At 39.7% G+C, this 19,203-nt stretch overlaps 1 protein-coding gene across 2 annotated transcripts in view; it reads left to right on the top strand.

The window, feature by feature from the left end:
- The window catches only part of SNX24 (sorting nexin 24), a 192,550-nt gene that overhangs the window by 95,502 nt on the left and 77,845 nt on the right, over window positions 1–19,203 (top strand). For both annotated transcript variants that reach the window (XM_019516818.1, XM_019516819.1), the window contains exons 2-3: window positions 3,515–3,598; window positions 14,380–14,484. In XM_019516818.1, coding sequence (XP_019372363.1) covers window positions 3,515–3,598; window positions 14,380–14,484 — 189 coding nt within the window. The remainder of the gene's footprint in view (window positions 1–3,514; window positions 3,599–14,379; window positions 14,485–19,203) is intronic.

The raw sequence follows: 19,203 nt of genomic DNA, 5'->3' as shown, positions 1-19,203 counted from the left end.
TTGCCTGATTAAAAGCCAGCAGCTATTAAAGTCCACAGCAGGAGGCTTTTCTTTGCCCCCAGGGTACGGCATGAGGAGAGTCCGTGGGGAAAGCCAGGAGCGGCAAACCCAGCACTGTAACAGATCCTTGATAAGACTGGCTGAAGGTAACTACAGCAGCCATCGAAGCAAAGAGGTGAGGGAGAGAGAGGAGATACTTATCAGATTGATCCTCAGACAGAGAGAAGTTTCCACGGAAGAAAGATCTGCTGATACCTGTGAAGGAAGGAAAGAGAGTGAGACTGGAAGCGAGCTGACAGGCTCAGGGGAGTGGGTTGCACGGCAGTGGAGGGTGAAAGAAGACCGTGCACTTTGAGAACAGCTGGGGTTATCCACAACCTGCAGGGAATTCACTAATTTAAACCAGTTTTTATCCCGCTTCTGGGGTGATTTACTACACCCTCTCTTGTTGGGGAATTAACTTCTTCTTCCATCAATTCAAGGTGTGGCAGATGAGCCCCAGGGAGAGAAATTTCGTTATTCACCCCCACACGGCCACAGGGACCATTGGTTTGTTAATATAGATCTTCCCTACAGAAATGAATAAGTAATTAACTTGGGTCACTTTCTACTGTCTACCTGGCTGGGTTCATATTCCAGGCTTCTCAGCCACTAAGGCAAGGGTGGGCAAAATGGCGGATCCAGCCAGTGGCTGGATTCCCATTTCCCAGCAGTCCCCTGCCTGCATCACTGTGGCCAGTTTCCATGGAGACCCCAGTAGCGGTAGCGCCATGACAGTGTGGGGTCAGGGTTTCCATGGAGACTGGCCCTAGCAGCACTGGCAGTGTGGCTGGGCAAGAAGCTGTTCCAGGGTGGGATCTTGCAATGATGACAACATGGTCCAGAGCTGGGGCAGAGCTGTGATCAACTGCCTGCATGCCCCAGGCACCCCCTTTCCCCTTCCCAGATCCAGAGCATGCAGGCAGCGGATCGCAGCTCTGGGCCATGATGTCACCACTGCAAGTTCTCAGCCATGGTCCCAGAGCAGTTGCATGCCCTGCCAGCGTGACTGGGGCTGGTCTCCATGAAAAACTTGGCCCTGCGATATCATGGCACCACCACTACTAGGGTGTCCATGTAAACTAGCCACAGCAATGCAAGTAGGGGCTGCTGGGAAATGGAGCCCTCCATGGGCCTGGTCTGGCCTGCAGACAAGACTTTGCCCACCCTTGCACTAAGAGTACGTACAGATGTTCAGGGAGGTTAGGGGGCTGTTAGATTGAGTTAAAATGGCCATCCGATCCAAGGTAAATTTGGATGATGGGGAGAGGCTTGGGAGAGATTGGGGGCAAACAGCCGGGGCAGGGAGGATCGGGGTATTGGGGTGGGAAGATGGGGTCTGCAGGGGGGGATCAGGGGATTTGTGGGGGCGGCCAGGTGGGGTCTGCAGAGGGGATTGGGAGCTGGTGGGGACTTCAGGGGGTTGGTAGGATTGAGGGGCTACTGGGGTCTGCAGGGAACTTTGGGTGGATGGGGACCTCTCTCCCCCACCCCCTGGGACCAGGGTCTATTTTTAGCCCCCTGCCCTCAGACGAACAATGTGCCCCAATCTAACTGTCCTGAACTTTTATACAGTTCTCACTTAGATCGACCTAATTAGGGATCTAAAAGTAAAGTCTGCACCTGGGTGAAGTAAATTAGAGTAAGTGGCTATTTTTAACACCATCTATCCTCCCCTTAAGCCCCAAATGTCTGTGTGCACCCTCAATCTGCTAGACTGCTTTACTTTTGAACATCTTTGCATTCAAAAGCATTTTATATCTTGTGTTTCTTATGCATCACTTTTAAATAAATGGTTCTTTACTTAAGTGGTGCAGCTAATTGAAACTGACTTCCATGTACATTAAACAGGGTTTCCCATCTACATACTTAGAACAATAAAAGTCTGTGTTCGTAGCTTGAAACAAGTAGTGCTGTATTTTCAGCTAAGTTTAAACTGATCTTTTAAAAATCTCCCTCCTTGCCTATCATCTCATTTACACTTTGGTTTTGCAGAACATCCTTTTCTGATGCCTTTGCCAAAAACTAATAATTTCTGGGTTTCTGGTGTATAGCTGTTTTGCAAATAACCAAGTAAGAAAGAAGGAAAGAAAGAAATGTGGACTCTAAAATGGAGTTGCCTACTTAGTGATTTTTGTAGGATAAATTCCTACTGAAGTGAAGGAGCATTCAGTCCCAAATTGTGTCAGTGAATAAGCTAACAGTATAAACTAATTCTCCTTATGCTGAATACTTTGCCATGGCCCTGTTCATTCTGGTTCAAACTGAACTAAAGCATGGGTCTCTACAGAGCTTACCCAAGCTGCTTATTAAATTAATTTAAACACATCTGGCTGACTGCTGAGAAATAAGCAACTTTTGAATAATATTTAAAAATTGCAGTCTAGCAGAGAACAGTAGAAAGTGTTTGATTTCTTTATCATTTGGCCTGAACCAGGCTGGTGGACTAGTCTGTGACAGAAGCTATTTAATCTACATCTGAGTGAAACAGTTCCCAAATTCATTGTAAAGGATAGTATAACGAGGCTTAAAACTGGATCCTTGAGGCAATATTCTGTCTTCAACATAGTCTTTTATAATTCTGGGGTTAATTACTTCTAGCCTTTTCTAAGAAAAATAAAACACAGTTAAAAACTAATGGAAGCAGCAAATGTCTTTTTTCATGCTGCTTTCCCACTGATCTTGTCCTCATTTAATAGGCCATGTTTTCATAAGCATTTCAAATTTTTTCTCATCATCTGCCCTCACAAGTGACCCAGTGACCTGAAAATCCAGAAAATGTCATGTTAGTGGCTACTAATTAGTGGATCCAGAGAGCCTCTTCATCTGGCCTTTCAACCTTCTACATGCAGCAGCAAAAGCTGTCATACGTATCAGACAAAGAAAACAAGCCTTTACCACCTTTTTTTTTATCTGTGGTGTAAATGGTAGAACAAGCCCAGCTGAGACTAGAGATGAATATGCAGGTTAGGAAGAAATTAACCTACAATGCACTGTTTGCATTTATTTCTTTTGTGCTTTAGAAGACATACTGCTTCTGTCATCAGGAATGCATTGTACATGTGTTAGCTTGTTACCGGAAAGTATTATGAGAGAGAAAAAAAGAAACAGAATCCTTGTGTTTGTTTTTGGGGGTTTTTGTCATTACTGCTTTGTTTTCTTTTCCCTTGAACCATATGAAATAATTTCAGTAAAGAATCATTGCTGCAAAATAAAATATACAGATTCAAAAATATCCAAAGCTTAATTGCTTTTAGATGCGTCTGCTGAACAAACTTGTTAGTTGAGCATTTAGTCAGACTCCTCATTAATCAATGTTGCACTCCTGTGTCTCCTGAGTCTTCTGGGTTTTTTGGGATCAGCTACTGTAATTAAAGGGATGAAATACATCATGGTCACAAACTTACTGTGTCACACAAATGAGTGTTTTGAGTAGGTGAAATTAATAGTTTTTTATGTCTTTATATTTTTACAGGTCTTCAAGATTGAGGTGTTTGTAAATGGAAGAAAACATTTTGTCGAAAAGAGGTATAGTGAATTTCATGCTCTCCACAAAAAGGTAATTATTTTCTTTGTAGAAGTGTAACTTAGTTATATCTTACTAAATGGTTGTTTAATTTCTTTTGAAGTTGTCACTGGTCATGTTGTATCTTAAGTATATGTTTATATTTCATGTTGGTTTGTTCACTATATCTTCAGTACTTTTGTTAAAGGGATGGGAGACTTCTGAAATATTTCATGCTTTGCTTTATTTTTGGCAGTACGGTATTCTATTTAAGACTGAATCTCATAAAGTTATAAAATAATATATATTCCTATAGAAAATAAATACGGAAAGAATTCTCTTTTCTAGTTAGGCAAGCAATTTCTGTTGCCTTTTGAGAGCTAGGTGACTAACCTCCACTTCATAGAACTGAATAAATAGCTCATATGTATTCAGCAAGCTAGAGAAGTATAAGACCTACTAGATCATAGTCCCTCCATTGCACTTTAAACCAATGTTATTTATCCACTATTAAATAATAGACTTCCTTTTATCCAGAGTTCTACAGCAAAGACATTATGTAAGACCTTGTATATTTAAGACGATAGTTTCACAGACATCCCAACTTGACACCAGTTAGTGTCTGAGTTGGATAGAATGGTGACAGGAAAATGTGATTGTCCCCTTCTAAAATAAGCTAGCTGATTCTACTTAAATTGGATGTTCAGAAAGGCAAATTTTAACATTTCTCAAGTTTTGGCAAAACAGGAAACAAGAATTCTGCAGAAGCAGAGCTAAGTATGACCTATAAGACACATTCAATAGACTCCAAAAGATACTGTTTCCTGGACTGTATCCGTCCTAGAACACTTTGCTGCCAGGTGTTTTGTTGACATACAGTTGCCGACATTACTTTGTCAGTTAGGTGTGCATACATTTGGCTGCTTTTGCTAGTGCAACATGTACAGGTTTCCCTCGTGTTATGCTGTGTGTGCGTTCCTGGAAAACGGTGCATAACTTGAATTTGCATAAAGGTAGCCCACTTCACAATGTAACAAAATAGGGATATGTTCCAAGACCTTGACTGTACTGACCCCCAGACCCATTTCTACCACTTTTACAAGACAATTTTGGTACCCATCAACAGCAGACAGTACAGGGCACTACTGTAATGGGGATGGCAACTACAGAAACATGTCACAGACAACGAGCGAGGAGCACAGATCCACACAGGAGACTATACTTTGGTGCATATCACTCCCAAAATACATGGCACAAAGCAGCTGACTATGGGCTTCCACCACACCAATTGCATAAGATTAAATTTACCTTGCATATAATGAATTTTTGGTATAAAAAGTTATCGCATAAGAGCAAATTGGTACATACAGAACCTGCATAAAGTGAGGGAAACCTGTACTCACTGAAAGAAGCTGTGTCAGCAAAATACTTGGTCTACCATGGCTAAGAACATAGGGCTTGCAGTTCCCAACATTGTTTTGTCATTGGAACTTTTCCACACTTGGTTTTAGTTGTGGTCTTTGGCAACAGACAGGCGGTGTCATTTGCCAACATGAATTTATTTAAGCGAGAGAGAGACCAGGGTTTGCCAGGATGTGCAAATGCATGGAAAACTGTGGCAGTATAATGAAATTTTTCTCAACAAAACTTTATAGAATAGATGAAGCCATAGAAAGCCTTAAATGATAAGAATATCATTTTGTTTGTAGATGTTTGCATAGCAGTTAGTATGTGTATGCATGTCTTTTTTCTCTGCACTAGATGCTGGCATGATAGTACTAGCTGCCACCTTAAAATCGTTCATTTCAATTTGCTTTCATGCTTTTGCCATTCATATTCCAAATATTTGGAGCTCAATTTTCTTTCTCTTTTTCCTTCCTCTTATATGCATATTGACTACTCTACTTCATGAAAAGTACCACTGAATAAGTGGGCCTATTTTGCTTAGCCCCAGTCTTGCAAAAATGTTTGCAAGTTTGCACATTTTTTAACTTTTCTCCTGGGAATAATCCCATATACACAGTGAAAGCAGATGTATGATGCTTTGCCAGTCAGAAACTTAAGAAAGGTATGGCTCACTGTTGGTAAGGAAGGCAGAATCTGGCCTTTAGGGCTAGGGACAGAACTTGCATGTAAACTGGTATAAGTGATTGGAAACAGGTTCAAACCTATAGCACAACAGAAGTTCAGTGCACACAGGGTACAAACAGAAGTGTAGCTCCTTGTTGTAAGTGAAAATACCTTGCAGGAAGCATTCTGAGTAACAACGATCTCCTGGAACAAACAGAAGTTCACTGTTGGTTCCAGGGAAGAGGGGAATCTACTTGCTGGCTGTGAGACTGCAGCCGGTTTCCCTTAGTAACAGCCTCTCCTTTCTCCTAGCCTGTCGCTGTTTCAGAATAGGAGGGGGGGAAAGGGAGGAGAGGGAGCTCATCCTAGGAGTTTCCCAGGTGGCTCTGGAGTTTGGGGTGGGTGTATTGGAGCCCTCCAAGATTTGGAGGGGGGGGACCCCAGTTCACCTGCCCCACCTTCCAGCAGGGGCTGAAAAACCCCAGACTGAACTCCCTTTGCTCGCTTTCCCCCCTCCCATTCTGAAAACAGCTTGATGTCATGCAGACAGAAGTTACAGAAGACACTCTATTTTGAAATGTCTTCATTTGACTCTTCATGCAATGAGGGGTCAGATTTTCACCCAATCAGCCATTTTTTAAACTGTCTGCAGCCATGCACTTGTGTTTGGTCATGGCCATAAGCTACTGTCTGTGGCCAGATAAGGCTAAAATTGGCACTTCTGTCTGTGCCCATAAACTGCTTTCAAAGTCACTGAAACCAGTTTAAGATAAGCCTGGATGGATGTAGCATCAGACTTAACTGATTTAGGTTAAATCAGTTTATTGAACTTCTGTCCCAGATCCCCTCCACATTCAAGTTAACTTCTAGTCCTCCTGCATCCCAGGATGCTTTGCATCTCCCCTGCATACCCTCCTCACAGAGTGGGTGAGCTAGTCTTGTCTGAAGCAATCTGCTCCAGCCAAGCTTTTGGCCTGGGCCACTGCAGGCATGTAGCTGCATTCCCAGAATCAAAAGTTAATATCTGTTCACTTAATTTTTAGTTCAGTCTCCACAGCTTAGACTAAACTGAAGGTTAAATTGATTCAGCCTCACACTTTTTGACCGTTTATATTTAGCCTAGATGTGTAAAATTATTTCTACCAAATGTGGTAATGCATAACTTCCAGTTTTAGTTTCCTAATTTTACTATAACTTCTGAAGTCGCCAGTTCATCCCTACACAATTTAGTTTCCATCTAACTTTCTGCCTTTTGAGATTTTTCACTTCCCTCTGCTCTACTCAAGTTTTGGGAGCAACTACAGTATTCAGAGCTTTCTCTCATTCTAGACTCTTTCATATGGATCCTTATGCCAGCATGGCTTCTCTTCAAATTCTATCTTAAAATGCTGTTTTTGATTGATAGTCTTTTCATCTCTTCCCCCAGAAATGGGAGTAAAATAAATAAGCTTAAAAGTGTGCAACTATAACAAGGCACATTTTATGCTTCACTGTTCAATTACTTACCTTCATTACACCTCATCTGCTCATTGTCTATTCAGCTTCAGTAGTGCACCGTTAACAGTAGTGACTTATATTTTCTTATTATATTCATTACAGAATAAATGTATCCATTGTACATTGCCAGTGTATTAATAGTTCCTCTATGAACACTGACTTTTTTAACTCCTTATAGTAGTATCAACTGTCAGAACCAATATCAAGTATTCTCCCGAATCCCCAAAAGGATAGAAATCTCGCCAAATTTTAATTACTTTCTCTGAAAACACTAGCATCTCTTCCTGTCACAATTTATATAAACTCTTAATGTGTTCAAGCATCTCCCATTTTGAGACCACTTTATAACACATTCTCTTCCCTTCAGCAGTTTATCATAAACCTTAATGCAAATCTTAGTTTTCTGCTGCAATAATACGTTAGGCATTTCCTAGCCTAATTTTTATGTCTTCTGTTCATAACAGAATAGAAGTATCTCAGTCTGCATTAGTGTATTTTTCTTTTCTATATGGACACCAGCAAGTCTTCAACACTGTCTGAGAAAGTTTGGCTTGGATGGATTCTATACTTTTCTTAAATTTCTTCCTCCTGTTCTCTATCTATAGATAAAACACTCTCATTCCTCTCTGATACTATTGGTAGGCCCCTAAACTGAGGACTTACTACCTTTTTAAAATTATGCCATAAATATCATATAGGGCACAATTTAAATTACTTCCCTTGGCAGCTATTCCATAGAAAAGCTAATACCTTTTAAAATTATAGTTGCCAAAAAGGTAGACTGAGAGCAACGTCATTCCCTGCAGGCTTTGCAGGTCCTTTAAAGCAGAGCTAGTGGATTGTAACATGTTCACTTCATTTTCAATCAATTTTTGTTGCAGAAAGACTTCTTTAAAGTAATTCCATCTGATTAAACAGTTTGTTTTCTATAATGTAAACAATCAATGTGTGTGTCATATAGTGGCCTTCCAGTGTTGGTGGCCATATAACAGTTTGTTTTCAGTACATCAGTCAAGCATTTTATGGTGCTCTTGCCTCCCAGCCTCATTTCCCTTTTAAAGAATAATCACTAGGGTAGAATATGTACCTAGAAATCTTAAGGTACAATATGAACTTCTTTGAGCCTGTGAAGCCAATGCTATGGGAAAAATATCCTTTTAAAAGCACCCAGTAACTCAAAGCATTCTGGCCTGATGATGTTTCCATAATGGACCAGAGCCAAATAGAAGTAGTGTGCGTAGAAAAGGAGAATTTTCCTATTTATTCTGTAAAGCAATGCCATTCCAGCATTATGTGGGGGAAAGTCTCTATTACCAGTTTCAGATAGGATAATCTTTATTCAGAACACCAGTGAAAATATTGTTTATTTGTTCCAAAGACAGCTAGCAGCAGCACATATTTTTGCTGCTGCTAGTTGTCCCCGGGCATGCCTCTGCACACGCACTCTGGTATGTGGCACATTGCCCTGGGTGGGGTAGGGGAGGCTGGGACCAGCACCTTGGCGGGCGCCAACAGTCTTACCTGGGACCTGCCTGAGCTGCACAGTGGAGATCCAGGGATGTGGAGCCTGGCTGGTAACTGGAGCCTGGTTTTAGCTAGCCAGGCTCCAGTTTCAGGCAGCACATGCTGCAGGCATGTGTGCCAGCCCGTTTTTTTCTGCTGCGGGTTTTCTAGATGCCAGGATTTCCTGGTGTCTAATTTTGCCACCACTCTGCAAAAATGCAGTGTGGCAAACAGAACCATAAGCACTGCGTGCATTTCATGAAGCCTCAAAAGGCTTTGAAGTGTACTACAAACCCCACGTTCCCACTCATGGTGACGCAGCCTTTGGTGGCAGCCTGCCTTGCCTTCTGCCTAAAATCTTCATTAGTTTTAAATCAGTAATTTTTAGAGCTGTATATCTAAACCATTTCTAATGTTTACATACCTCATTTACTTACATACCCCATGCATCTTTTCCCCAAAAATCAGCTCAAAAATTGGGGGGTATCTCAAGTGGGAAACCTGATTTTCTGTTCAAAATAGAAGCACACTTGCTTTGATTCCTGCTCCTCTAGGCAGCTGTAATAGCACTTCTATTTAAGCAGCTGAGGGAGACAGTTGACATAATGGCTCAGTGTTCTTTACCCCATAGGTGCTAAAGACTGTCTCTCCTTCTTAATGGTCTTGATGTTCTAGTATTCAAGCTAACTTTTCTGGTAAATTTGCTGTCTGCTAGCTACTCCTGGTCTCTTTTCTCCTGTTTCACAGCCCCAAAGACTGCTTTTTTTTTCTCTTTTCAAATTCATAGATTTATCCATGGAGACCAGTCTTTAAATGCAACTAGAGTTACAGGTTGTTTGGGCAGGAAAGAGAAAGTAAGCTGAAGATTAGGCTCTGTCCTTGCTTTCTGCAACTGTAGTCCTAGAAAAAATATATATGCCCAAAAATAAGGTGCATGTCTTCTTTGAGGTCATCTGGCATACAAGAAAATATAGTATTTATTCTTTAGAATATTTGGCTTCATTGGTTTGGGTACCAAAGAGGTTAGAAATGCATGACATTGTTATTAATCTTGTGTCCTGAAAAATACTTAAAATTCCAACTGGCAGTGTCAACTGGTAAGTGTATTTATAAATTCAGACTGATTTAAAAAAATATTTTGTATAATTCTCTTGTCCCATCACACATTGGAAAGTGATTATTTACTTTTATAATTTGACCTGTCTTTCATGACTGCCACAGAAACTGATATATTTAATAAAGGAAAAATCAAACAGTCCTGAAGTCAGTTAAAATATTTAAAAATTATCCTCAGATAAAAAATCATTAAATGTATACATTTGGCTTCGGACATTATCTAACAGTTTTAGGGACTACTTGAGTAACATACAAACATAGATCTTATATAATATTCATTTGCATATTAATATAAGGATAATTTAATAAAATATGAATATGTTGTAATGATTTAGGTTTCTGTACTTATATGCAATAGGCCAGTGGTCTCCAGAGTGGGGTGCACGCACCCTAGGGGGTGCGCAAGATGATCCACTGGGGTGCGGGAAGAAAATATTAGAACTTCTATTTATATTTATTTTTTAACTAAAAAAAATAAGAAAGAAATTAAGCTTTATTAATATTTAATATATGGATTGACACTGGCGCCCTCACTCAGTCCGTATGTCAGAAGGTCACATGTCGCGCACGGTACACGAGTAGTACATGTATATAATTTATAAATAAATAAATATACATATGTTGGGGGGGTGTGCTCAAAAATTTTTTACTAATAGGGGTGCGCGATCAAAAAAGTTTGGAGACCACTGCAATAGGTACATACATACACAGTTGTGGTACACACTTACCTGTCTTTGTTGATTGCATTGGTTGTATAACAGGGTGAGAGAGCAACAAGAATTGTTAATCATCAGTTGAAGTGTCAGCTGTAGAGTATTTATCTTGTAAGCAGCTAAGCCCTACTGGAAGCTTGTATTGTTTCAGGTTTGTCTCTCTTCATCTAGAGCAATTCATTACTCACCTACAAGAGCTGTCATGGATCCCAACAGCTATGATGATAGCATCTTTGAATTCTTGGCAAATTTAAAGGAAAAAATGGGGTTTTATACTGTGACTTTAAGATCACTTGGTAGTAGTCTGGTAGAACCAGGAAACATTTAATTGTGACCTGCTATGTTTATGAAATAAGCTAATTGCAAAATATTTCTATAGTGATTGAGATTCTCTTGTAGAAACTTCATAACTTTATGATCACCAAGATGTTGATATGCTGGCACTGCTTTTTACTATAGTGACATCTCAGGAAGCTCAAAAATGAAATGTAAATTCTTAAACCCCTGTGGGCATGCATGTCAAAGTCAATTTTGAGTTTCTTTCCTTGTCTTTCTGTCTTCACATTTACTGAGAGGCGATATCCAGCACAAAGAGTGTCTAATGTAACCTCCTATTAAAATGCAATGGAATCCATTCCAGTTGTTGTTTTGCTTTTTTAGTACTGAGAAAAAAATGTAAGTATTTTGGTTGTTATTGGAAAAGGGTATTTTATATATTTTCCTGTGGAAGAAATTCTGCTACTATCTGCTATGACTTTTGTTGCACTTCTGATCTCTGCTGCATGGGTATTTTATAGAAATTATGTTAGAAATATGCTTAGGGATAGCTTGTATAGCAGTGTTGCTACTCCCTTTTTATAATTTATTGCACATTATGTTCTACTTAAAGTCTATCTGCTTTTTTCCTCCATTACTTTCGTTTGTCTGCTCTCTGGAAAACCAGTTAGTTATTTATCCCCCTTCCCCCTCCCCGCCCAAGTCTGTAAATTTATTCTAAAAATTTTACTTTAGTGGCAGTCAGTTTGTTTCCTTATCTGTTTTTGCTGTGGCAATATCTGAGCACCTCACAAAACCCCAGTGAAGTTTTACAAATGGGGAATTGAGGGTGGTGGATACAAAAACAATGTTTTTTTAACATTCCTTCCAGGGCTCAGCGCATCACAGCCTGATTTGGGGGTGAAGCAGTGGCCAGATAGTTGAGAGGTGCTTGGACCCCTGCTCCTCCCTTCGTAGGGGGCTGAATGATCCAGGGGGCTGTCCAGGGTCTCTGGCTCAGGCTACTGCCTTAGGAAGACTTTCCCTTGGGGTGGGAAGGTGCCTGGACCCTGCTTCTGAGTTCCCAGGGAGCTGGATATTCTGGGTGCTGCACACATCACCACTTTTAAACATCATTTTCCCCCAAGCTGATCATCAGTTTAATTCATAGCAATGACCAGGCTTTGGGGTATCCCAGGCTAATTTTGAGTGGAAGGGCAAGATGGCCAAGTTGGCTGCTTCTGTTTCTAAGTCAGTTGCTGGGAATGGGATAAAATTGACACTATTGGCTTGGGGGAAAGTACAGTTTAAAAGCTGCAGAGACCTTGGGCAGTCCCCCAGAAATGCAGAAGTAGGAGTACCCCTTCTAGCCATGTAGCTGCTACCCCCTCCTCAGCTCAGATCAGCCTGGCAGGATGCCCTGAAGCTTGGTCAGTTGCCACCCATGGAATGAAACTGACAAGCAGGTTGGGGGAAGTGTTGTTTAAAAGCTACAGAGGCATTGGGTAGCTCCCCAGAGCACCCAGCACCTCAGAAACCCAGAAATAGTGTTACCCCTCCTATGCATCTGACCATCCTGTCCCTCCAAATCCAAATCAGCCTGGGACAGCATGGACTGGGTTACATGCAGGCAGTACAGGCTGCATACTAGAGTAACCAGTTGCTAGGTAGGGGTTGCAGAGAGAGTAGGAGAAGTGCACTGTGGGATGCCTGGAGGACTGACTAGTCACAGATTGTGCCTGTAGACCTGCGGCATGCCTGGTCCAACAGTTGCACTGAAAGTATAGTGTGCTGGAACAGACTTGACTAACCAAGTCTGCTGGAGTGTACTAATTGGCATGCTCCAGCAGCCTCAGTATCTAGTGTATTCATCATCCCAGTGCTTCAAAATGATAGTGGGGGGGTGCTTTAACTAAAGCTTGGTTGATGAGTTTTAGTTAGTGCCCCCACCACCATTTTGAAGCATGGGACTCTGAATACACAAGGCATGGCAGATGCTTTAATTAGACCCTTCCCTCCACCTCTGGAGCATGTGTAAACATGCTGAGATGGTTTAGTGTGTGCATGTAACATGGAACTGGTTCAAGAAAGACTGTTTGACAATAATGCCAATAATCCAGGTATACTTTTGAAACATTCTAGTAGATTTAACTATTCTAAACTGACTTGTACGTCCAGTCACTTATGGTCCAAACAGCATTTTAAATGGTTTAAGAATTGTGTCTATCAACACCTTAAACATCTGTGAATCCACAGCCTGAAATAGTGGTAGGTTAAGCAAGGCCATGTCTGTAACGCTTGCCTGTCAAGCCTTGAACCATTGCTAAAAATAATGCTTTGTTCAAGCCTGGCTATTAGGCAGAGTGGATGACTTAAAGAATCCATCCAATCACAGCTCTTAAGACCCCTCTAAGCTATCAGCTCTGCCTGATTGTCAGGTCTGGGGTATGGATGAACGTGTACTTTGAGTGGCTTCAAAAAAGGAGAGGCAACTGCTGCAGAAGCAAGATGAAGCAAGGTCAAAGTTGATGCGGTTTGGTTATGCTTTTATTGCTACAGGCTCATGCACACATAACAGTTACAGAATAACAGCTGCTGCCCACTCCTTTTAAAGCCACCGTGTGTGTTGCTAAGTGGTGGTGCTACTCTTGACAAGGAGGCTGTGTAGACATGCTCTGACTTTCCCAAAATCAGACAAGAACTCTGTACCAGGGTCAGGAATTCACATCTCAAGTCCCAGTTTAGTGCCCTGTCCACTAGGTTGTCCACCTGTGTAGTAATTTGCAGACTTCTTAGGGCCTGACTTTATAAGGTGCCAATCAGTGGGACTTGGAGAATACTAAGGACCTTACAGGATCCTGCCCCTAAGTGAGGCAGTGTTCAGAACAGGTTATGACTAAGAGCTTTGTTAAAGGATTGGTAAGGAGTATAGACTCTAGGTTCCACTAAGCAATATTCAAATAACCATTTTGCCAGAACATGTAAGTGATGATTTGAGGGAGTGCTGAAGTATTAAAATCACCTAACTGCTGCCATTTATTTCAGAGCAGGGGCGTTCAACCTCTGGTCCACAGGCCAAATCTAGGCTGAGGAGCTGTGTCATCTAGCCTGTGGTCTCCCCATGGATCCAAAAATTTGGCAGCAGGGGAACATTAATGGCAGCTCCCCTGATGTTGAATTTCTGGATCCCACAGGCTGGATGATATGGTCCTGTGTTCTAGATTGCACCAACGTACCACTGGGCAGGCACACAGGGTCACTGCATTGCATAGCCAGATCTGGCATAAAGGGCTATATCAAGCATGTGGGCCTAGGCCAGGTACCCCTTATAGGATCCAGCCAGTAGATTGGCCCCATGCCACTCATCCAGTCCACTGGGGCCAGAAGGTTGAGCTATCACTGTTTTAGTGCCTTTGTTCCATAGGTTTATCACTTGGATTCCTCTTCTCCAGTAGGTCAGTTCAGCTAACAATTAAGCTCACTTTTGTTCTGCAGTCTGTATATTTGGAGAGATATAATAAAGTCAACTAATTAATCCTCTGTAAGGTTTTTATTAAATAATTAGAAAATGTGATGGGCTGTTTTTTCTTACTTGCTCTTACCTTCAGTATGAATGCTGTTACAGTACTAGAGTGTTTACATGTTAATTTTTTTCATTTGTGTTTTGTTGTTTACCCGAAGCTCAAGAAGTTTATCAGAACTCCAGAAATCCCTTCAAAGCATGTAAGGAACTGGGTCCCTAAGGTCCTGGAGCAGCGGCGACAAGGTTTGGAATTATATTTACAGGTGAGTCTCTGTCAACAGTATGTATGAAGGAGGTGTATCTGGAGTATTTTAAAACACTTCAGATCAAAATAGTTAATTGTTAGTTGAAGTCTCAGCTCTGTTATAATGAGGTAGAAGTTACCCTTTGTCAACAGCTACAAGTCAAGATGGTCAACAGTTTTTGATAGTTTGAACAAGGGACTGGGACTTAGAAGACTGAGTTCTGTTTCTCACTCTGCCAGTAATCTACTGGTAAAAAGTCAGATACTTTTCCTGTGCCTCAATTTCTCATCTGTAAAATGAGACTAAAGATACTTTGCTTCCTAAGGTATTAGATCTAATGATACAAGGAACTATAAGAGAGCTAGCTGTTAGTTCTAACATTTGCTTATCCAGTCATTAACTACTGGAATTCCTGCTGCAATCCATGTATCACATAAAACATTCTCTACTTAAAAAATGAACAATGCCTCCTGGGAAGATTATTGAAATTTCTTCCAGATTTTAGAAAAATTTGAAGGGGAAAAGGAACCTGACTTTATTCTTAGAGTATCTCCCCCCAAAAAGTTTTGAAACTTTTTGTTTTTATTTAGTTTTAGACTAACTTAAAACTTAGAGATTTGTTTCGTGGTTAATATGTATTTAATACTGATTGGATCAGAGCATTTGCATATGCTTTGTTCTGTTTTAGATTATTTTAAAACGGAATAAATGTTTCATGGGAAACAGACTCTTAGATTTATTTAATAATATGTACTCTTATACTGAAACACTTTTTTTCTTTTTTGTGTGTTGCCAAAAGCAACTAAGGAATGACTTAGTTCTGTGGATGGAGCAAGTTTCACTTTTTGAAGGCATTCATATCTTTAGAACCGAATGGAACCTTTCTGTTAATTATTTTTATGGAAGAAGTCATAGTATAATCTACTGTAACTATTACTACACAGTTCTTGCTATATAAGCTTATCCATCAGTATACACACTGTGAACTTATGTATAAAATATCATCCATTTAAAATTACCCATAACAGAATATTATTCCCGAGGCTTAACATTTATTTCTATTTTGGGGTGGCTATTTTTTATTAGGATGGAATTAGGGGTAAAATTGTTATAATTCTTTAATTGCTGGGAAACTATAAAGAGAATATCTCCCTCTACTGGAGAGTTGCACCCAACTTGTAACTGGAAGAGTTAATTAACGTACATTCTCACACACACATGTAGTCAGTAATAGGCACTTTTAGGGAAAGAAACAAATTAGCCTTTACATTCATCTGGAAAAAAACAATAAAAGTATGTTTGCAAACAGGGAAGAAAATGGGAAAAGAAATTTTAGACAAAATGTTAAAAAACATCAGAGCTTAATTTTTTTTTAAGCTTCCAAGTCCGTGTTAAGGTACTGAAGTATTCTGATTTTCCAAACTCCTTAGTACCAGGATGGTTCAAACGAAGTCTATCAGGTCACATATTTAAGTGATTAATTTTTTCATTCATTTTTTAATATTCAAATATTCGTATTCAACTGTTTATATTTAAAAACAATGTAAAATTAATATTGAAAGGCTTGTGTACATGTTCAAAACAGCAGAGATTTAATGTTTAAGTCTGCTTTGATGGTTACCGTTGTCATCTGCTCTATTTGTAGCTGTAGAGTATCAGCAATTCTTGGAATCAGCAGATTATTACAGAATAATATACAGTTGGAAAAAATATAAATGTATTCAAGTCTTATAAAATAATAGATGTTTTACACAGATGTCACAGCCACATCATTGGTTTTATGCTGTGGTGTATCAACTCCTTACTACATGGATATGTTGTATAATGCAGTCCATAAGTAAATATTCACTTACATCAGTCACTGTTTTTTCTGGCTTATAATACTTCCTGATTTTTTTCATGAAATATTCAGATAACTAGATTAGAGCCCCAGGTAGCAATATATGGTTCCAAGCTATTTAGGAAGGAATGTTATTCTTAATCTATGGCCAGTGTACAAAAAAATAACCAACTCCATAACCAGTAATGGAAAATTCTGTAGCTCCAATGGATGGAACATTTCCCATTGACTGTAGATTATCAACGCGGCCTCTTACATGATTTAAGCATAAACTGTTACAAATCAACCACCTTAGATAGCTTTCTTTATTTTGTTTTTTTTTAATAATTTTAAAATTGTTAATTATCAGATGTTTTTAGAAGGTGATTTATACAAATATTTACATTTTCTTAATTTTAATCAGCATTTACAACAGGTTCAAAGTTCATTAGATTACTTATTTGTTTCTTGATTTTGAAAGCTGTGAGAGTACTTTTTATCTTTTCATAATGGATTGATTTTCTGTCTGGAAGGGCACAAGATTGATGTTTGTTTTGTTTTAAATGAATGTCACATTTACAGTGTAATATTGGAACTTAAATTTTTCCTTTATAATATTATGGGGCATCTAGCTAATAAGCTAAAATGCTTGTTTAGCATTTAGGTCAGTTTATATAGTAATAATAAATAGAACTTCTCCAAGATTTCCATGACTACATCTAGCACAAGACAGCTGGGGACTATTTCAATTTTATAAATGGGTAAACTAGGACACAAATGGTAAATCAGAGTCCAAGAGCTGGCAAGTGACAGAACAGAGACTAAAACTGAGATATTTCTGACTCAGAATTAATAGTCTGAGTAGATACTGATAATAGCCAATGCTGTCTGATAAATTATGATTAGAAAGTAATTTTAAATTGCACTGATATGTGAATTATGCTATAAATTGCCTACAGTTTGAGGTGTAAATAAGTGATTTCATAGTTAACAGATTTACACTATGGGGGCAGATTAGGTAATATCAGTTTGAGCAGGATCCCTGGTATGGAAAGTCTCTAACCGAGCGAAGAAAGGCTGAAGGATTGATGTATATTACTTTTAAAGTCTAAGACCATTTGGGTTAAGGCAATATGTCTAAGACTGTCTTGTTCAGACAACTTAGCATTTAACCATTTTACCTTGATGAGAGCATTAGGAATTAGAGGCAAGCATGGAAAACCAAAGAATAAATTAGGAGTCCTGGGGATGAAGAATGCATCTGTTGATTCCTGCCTGTTTTTTTCTTTGACTCCGCTGGGTAATCTTTGACTGGTCTTTTGGCCTTTTGCACAGAGTAGTACTGAAATGGAAATCTCCTTTAATAGCACACCTAAAGAAATTCTGATTGCCTGAAATGTCTCCATTTTCTCCTGGAAGGCTGTGCATCAGTATAGCTAGATCTTTCAGATAAATCTACTTTACTAACAGTGGTGTTTATTTTGGTCATTAGAAAAATTGTTGGGATTCCAATGGTAGGTAACAGAGAGAGATCCCATCTATTAGTTTGTTCAAGCAGTCACTGCCATGTTGTCAGTCCTGATGCGTATTAGTTGTAAATGATTCAGTCTCAGAAGAGCAGTTCTTATGAAACTCATCTCCAATGAATTGATAATGGGAATTTCTCTGATATAACCACCTGCCCTCTGCTGATTTGGAGTTGAGGTGATTTCCTTGTCCAAGGAAGCTGACACTAGATGTTGTTGTCATCCAATTTTACTTCCCTAGAGGCTTGCCCTTTGCTAGTTTTGCCTTTTAAAGTTCAACAGAATAGATCTTTTCTAACTCCCTTGGGCAAAAGAAATCTCATTGTTTGCTGATAGCATCAGTCCCAGTAAGATTACAGAAATAGTTAGCAGTGGTTAGGTGTAAAGTGGCATCTATAGTTCAGAATCAAAATGCAAAATTGCCAATTTTAGATGAAAAGCAGAATGCTCAAAAAGGTGCATGCTTCTGGCAAACAGCACATTAACTCATTGTGCGACTGAGCTGAAAAAATATCTATTTGTGCCTGAAAACTATCTAGTATAACACAGTGCTGTAGGACTTCTTGAACCGCTCTGTACAGATGCATGGACATACAGTACCTTCCCTTAACCTGAAAGTACCTTGTTCTGGCTTCAGTGAAGGGCTGCTGTGAGCACTGGTATTGATGGAACATTTTTTAGTGAATTAAAGGGCTGATATTTGTCTGAAAGAAAGTACTGTAAAATGAACTGGTTGCTCTTTAAAGCACCAGTGTTAACGTTGGTGACCTTAAGTAATGCAGATATTAGTGCTAAAATGCTCTCAGTCTTTGTAGGTAATCTGTGTGGCTCCTTCTCATTGTGACATCTGATTGCACCAAACTAATGAACTTATCTTCACAGTGCTCTACGACGTAGAAAGTAGTATGATCCTCACATTACACAGGAGGAATTAATTCTCAGAGAGAGAATTCAAGGTCAGACAGGAAATACCTAGCAGAGCTGGGAATTAAATGCAGATCTCTTGAGTCTCAATTCGATATCTTTTTTTCCTACAGTACCATCCTTTCTCTACCAAATGGAGAAATTCCATTTGAACTCCAAGCATTCACTCAAGAGGTAGAACCATTTAAAATCTAGAAATAGACTAAAGTGTTTTTGGATCTTTTCATATTAAGAAAAACGAGAGAAGAGCTGTTCTGGTTCCTAGAGAGAGATTTAATTAACCATGCTAGTCCTGAAATAAAGTAGAAAGCTGGGTGGATTTTTACCTTGTAGACTAACCAGAGTAGATCACATCTGTGACAGCATCTGAAGTGAGCTTCAGCTCCAAAAACGTGCACTCTGTGTGTGCGTGTGTGTGTGTGTGCGTGCGCGTGCACGCACGCGCCATCTGCCCTGAGGCGTACATGC

This window comes from Gavialis gangeticus, unplaced genomic scaffold (genome assembly GCF_001723915.1).
Source record: "Gavialis gangeticus isolate Ggan-Ray unplaced genomic scaffold, GavGan_comp1, whole genome shotgun sequence".
Lineage (NCBI taxonomy): Eukaryota > Metazoa > Chordata > Crocodylia > Gavialidae > Gavialis > Gavialis gangeticus.
This window is presented reverse-complemented; position numbering and strand designations above follow the sequence as displayed.